Genomic DNA, 5126 nt, shown 5'->3' with positions numbered 1-5126 from the left:
ATATTTTTTGATCTTTCATTTTTTATTCCCACTTGAAAAATGAAACACATTAATTGTTAGTTATCATATTGTCTCTGGTTGGCTGGTGCTTAAATTTAAAAATTAGAAGTCATAAAGCAGACTTTGATTGTTTCTTATTTCTATTAATTTTCGATATGTATAAAAATTACCGCAATTATTTTCTATTAAAATATACATAAGTATCCGTTAACATTTTTGATGAATGAATTCTGTACTTATTTTCTATTAAAATATGCATAAGTATCCGTTTGTATATCCTCTTTCCTTTCCTCTTGCTCTCAATCCAGTGATCGGTAATGGGGTAGGTTGGTACTGATTGAAATAATTTTCTCGCAAAAAGTCTTAAACCAGAATTTTAAAAGGAAACCTAAAGTTTTGATGTTGCCTTGGTCTTTCTTTTGTGTTTTATCCGCTCAAGTTGTTGAGGCCTCCCTCTTTTTATCTCAGTCAAGCCAGATTCTTTGCTCCTGCCTTGTATGTTCTTGTTTCAGAAACTTTGTTTATCAGGTTGGGTAGTTTAGTTCATGTTCTTGATGCTAGAGGGATGGAATTGTTTTTCTTATCAAAATGGCATGTTGTAGTTCCCTTTTCTTTCATTGTTGTGCGATAGATTTAGGTGATGAATAGCCGAGAGCTACGGAAAGCTTGTAAATGTGATTTTGCAGAGAAAGTTCCTGCTGCATTTTTTTTCTTTTGCTGATTCGTTCCCTTTGTCCTTGACAGTCAGCTCAGATTTTTGCTTTAATCCTGCAGCAAAATGTAGCTTTTGATTTAGTTGATAATTGAGAGTTAAGATCCTGGTAGTTGGTGAACATGTCTGCATGCTGAAATGGAAAGAAAGTTGCGGTATGGAAAGTTGCAGAACCTTGCGGATAAGAAATTGCAGAAGCATAAGAAAGCTTCGTAACATGCATGCAACAAATTTCAGAAATTGCATGTTTAACCCTCGAATTTTGGCTTAATGTTACTAAGGCCCATAACAATTAGGAAAATACAATCAATTTTGTCCCTTCAAAATCTGAATTGTTGTTGGCATGCTTTAATATGTTTTTTGGACAGATTTTTCGTGAATTTAGGATGAAATAGGGAAGGTTTAATAATTTTGAAGAATTTATAGTTTTGATTTTCATTTGATTAATATTTTAGCTAATAAATTTTTAGAATTTTTCATTTAATCCTAATAAATCATTTCCATTCATCATTTTATGAAGTTTAGCATTCAATCTGACAATGCTACAGTGCCTATAGTTGCCTATAGTTATGGTAACGATATTAGAAAAACCTGCTATTATAGGTTTCTATTACCTTTAGTGACAGATCCAATTTTTTAGCGACTTTTTAAATATTATATTAAAATAATTAATATTAAATTTAGTAAGTTTTTAATTAAAACTAGTAAGTTTATGCCTGAAAGATAAGTTTAAGTCAGAAATAGAAATTTACACTTTGAGTAATTTAATTTACTTATTATTTGACGAAAATTACTTATTTTTGAATTAAACTTACTAATACTACAAGTAAAAAATGTTCATATTTAAGTAAAAAAGTTACCAGTTTCTGAAATCAGTTTTGGGTTCCTGAAACACTTTCGGATATCATCTCTTTAAAGTCATCTGCCTTCTTATTACTTAGTTCTCAGTTCCAACATACGATTGAATTCCCAGGCAAAGGTTTCCACTTTGATCCACACTTTCTCTTGGTTACAATTGAATAAATTTTCTCACTTCAAATTTTGATCTTCAGTTTCCACTTTCCCTCTATCCTTTCTCATAGATTGGTTGTTTTTGGGTGCTGCCATATGCAGACACAATAAAAGGGTTAGCGACGGTGGTAGCCAACCAAAGAGCGTATGAAAAATAGCAGTGACGAGGTTAGACCATCATGTCCTCTTGAAATCGTTTGATTATATTGCTGTAATTTATTTATAGTTCATTTGTTTTGTTTGTCAAGATTTTCTTGTGAAATCAGGGCTGAGAATTTGAAGATTTTATTGCAATTTTGGGGCAGAAAATGTCCACCGAAACATCTAGGAAATGGTTGTAGTTTTGATTGTCTACCGGTGAAATATGCTTAATAGCCATATGAAACATCTAGGAAAGGACTTGAGACTAGGCGTTTAAGTTAAATGTGATTAATTTGTGAATGCATATAAGATGTTTGGTGAAATGTCAAAGAGAAATTGGTGTGTTATGATTGCTACTTTGTGCGGGTGAGAAAATTAAAAGTTCTAATTGCCAAATGGACTGTTACTATACTCACTCAATTATTTTTGAATCTAGATAGTATTTTTCTCCTTCCCCTCTTAAATTCTAGTTGTTCTAAAGCAATTATGCAATTTAACATTACTTTCAGCAATCTTTGAGTACGGGTTGCGTAGAATTCCAATCTTTGGGTATGATCAACTTGAGTATAGATTGCATAGGAGTCCAAAGTTGTAATATTTTCATATGTACTATAAAGAATTTAAGTAAAAATCTCATAAAACATACATCAACACAAACATTGACATGATAGTTTCTTTGACTGACACGATAGCTTCTTTGACATGATAGCTTCTAGGATCACGCTGAAAATGGAAGAAATGACAGTTCATATAAATGAGCTAGTACAGTTATCTAACAAATCGGCCAAGCTTGGTGGTGGTATAAGTTGGAGAACCATTGTTGATCGGCTTGACAAATTATCTTCTGATGAAATTCAACTATTAACATTTGATTCCATTGAAGATGCCAGAGAATTTTACCTATGTCATAGCAAAATGGTCGGTTTTGGTATTAGAGAACGTGATGAAAAGAAAGATCAGAAAGGTATTGTGACATACAAACGGTGGGTATGCAACAGAGAGGGCTTTAGAAATAGCAAATGGTTAAATTTAGTAGACCGTAAGAAAGAGGCAAAACGTCTTACGAGAGTTGGTTGTCTGGCAACTATAATTGTGCAATGGAACAAGGATATTCAGAAGTTTACAATTAAACGGTTTAATATGGATCACAATCACCAATTGGCAAATCAAGAATTTGTACAATTTCTTTGATCACATAGGAGTGTCAACCCAGCAGACTTGGAGCATGATATTTTGATGCATGGAGTTGGTATTCGAATTCCTCAAATAGTGGACCTTCAAGCTTACCAAGCTGGGGGCCACAACAAGATGGGATACACAGAAAAGGATCTACGAAACGCTGTTGACCAATTCCATAGGAATGCTGTTGAAGTTGGTGATGCCTCTCAGGTGTTGGCATATTTGGATGGTCGAGCAAATGGTGAGCCGAATTTCTTTTACAAGTATGCTGTTGACGTGGAGAAGCGATTGATACGACTGTTTTGGACAGATTCTCAATCTCGTTTGGATTACCAATATTTTGGTGATGTTCTAGTTTTTGACTCCACATACCGCACTAATGCTTATAGGAAGCCACTAGTAATTTTGGCCGGTGTAAATCATCACTATGTTACCACAATTTTTGGCTGTGCATTAATTGTTGATGAGACCGAGGACACATATAAGTGGGTATTAGAAACATTTTTGGAGGCCATGGAAAAAAAGGCACCTATCTCAGTTGTCACTGATAGGGATGGTGCAATGAGAAATGCAATAAAGGCAGTCATTCCTTATGCCCGTCACCGATTATGTGCTTGGCATTTAAAAAGAAATGTTGTTACCAATACAAATAAGGGGTTTGTTCTTGATTTTAGTGTGGCTATGGACATGATTTGCAGCCATGAGGAGTTTGAGAGAAGGTGGCATTTGCTAGTTGAGAAACACAATTTGAGAGAGAACCAATGGGTTGTGGATTTATACAACAAAAGGGAAAAATGGGCCGCTGCATTTTTGAGAGGACACTTTTTTGCTGGTATGAAATCGACCCAAAGATCAGAGCAATTGAATGCTACGGCGCACAGTACCTTCAATTCAAAATGCTACTTTATCCGTTTGCTCAACGATTTGAGTTATTTTTATCAAAAGTGAGACAGAATGAACACAAGGAAGAATGTATCACGAGTCAGTCATCTCCTGTTCTAATTACTCATTTGAGAGAATTGGAAGGAAATGCTGCAAACATTTTCATGAGAAAGATTTTTTTAAAGGTTCGTGATGAAATTTCTGCTGAAGCCTCACTCCGCCTCGTTTCAATTGTTGATCAAGATAAGGTAAAGTTATATACATTCACTGAGTACTTGCATCAAATTTGCTCTTGGCAAGTGGAATTGGATAAAGCTGAACGGTCTATTATTTGTTCATGTAAGAAACTTGAGTCAGATGGAATTCCTTGTTCCCATGCGTTTGCAGTTATGAAAAATGAGGATATGGGCGAGATTCCTAAATCATGCATTCTATTTAGATGGACTCAGCAAGCAAAGCCAAACGAAAAAAACATATATTCTATTCAACTTGAAGATTCAGCAATTCAAGCAGCTCGTTTTGGTGCTTTGTGTGCATTAAGTAATCAGATGTGTTTTTATGCAGTTAAGACAAAGCAAGGATATGATGAAGCTAGAGAGTGCATTATAAATTCAGCATCTCGTTTCAAAAATCTTTGGGTGAATGATGCGCCTCTAGTGCATAAAGTTTAAAAAAAGGATAATATGATGGATGGGTCCATAAAGAGGAGTGATTTTGATGTTCGTGATCCAATTGTTGTTGCTACAAAGGGACAAAAGGCAAAACATTCCACTCACAAGCGAAAGCGACGACAATGCAAAAATTGCAAGTAATCATCTACTCATAAATTTGACTTATTCTACGGTTACAATAGTTATATATGTACACTTCATATACTCATTGGCTTGATGTTAGAAGGCCAAAAATGTTAGCTATATATGTACACTTCATATACTCCTTTATAAATTCAATCTTTATGTTTATGGCTTGTGCTTGGCAATTTTTTTTTTTCGCAGGTCATTTGGACATGATAGACGAAAGTGTACTAAAGTGTACACAGATGCATACGAAACTCACAATTATGATCATGTTGGAGCCCCCAATTATGTTGACAATGTAAATTCAAACCGGATAGGATCATCCTATGGCCATTTGCAATCAGATTCACAGCGTGGATGCAATAAGGGGTTAATGGATAGTAATTGGTTTTAGATCATTCCTC

At 34.7% G+C, this 5126-nt stretch overlaps 1 protein-coding gene across 1 annotated transcript; it reads left to right on the top strand.

Moving 5' to 3' along the window:
• Positions 1-2593: 2593 nt before the first annotated feature.
• On the top strand, positions 2594-4596 carry LOC113759914 (protein FAR1-RELATED SEQUENCE 5-like). Its single transcript, XM_027302491.1, has 3 exons — positions 2594-2982; positions 3064-3875; positions 3989-4596. Exons 1-3 carry the CDS (start codon positions 2594-2596, stop codon positions 4594-4596), a joined length of 1809 nt encoding a protein of 602 aa, XP_027158292.1.
• Positions 4597-5126: the final 530 nt, after the last annotated feature.

Source organism: Coffea eugenioides, chromosome 2 (genome assembly GCF_003713205.1).
Source record: "Coffea eugenioides isolate CCC68of chromosome 2, Ceug_1.0, whole genome shotgun sequence".
Classification (NCBI taxonomy): Eukaryota; Viridiplantae; Streptophyta; class Magnoliopsida; order Gentianales; family Rubiaceae; genus Coffea; species Coffea eugenioides.
Note: the sequence above shows the minus strand (reverse complement) of the source record. Positions and strands in the feature narration are given on the sequence as shown.

Coding starts and splice junctions, on each gene's coding strand:
- LOC113759914 (XM_027302491.1), top strand. CDS start 2,594: ATGGAAGAAATGACAGTTCATATAAATGAGCTAGTACAGTTATCTAAC. Junction 2,983..3,063: donor TGGAACAAGGATATTCAGAA/GTTTACAATTAA, acceptor TTGATCACATAG/GAGTGTCAACCCAGCAGACT. Junction 3,876..3,988: donor GAGAGGACACTTTTTTGCTG/GTATGAAATCGA, acceptor TTTTATCAAAAG/TGAGACAGAATGAACACAAG.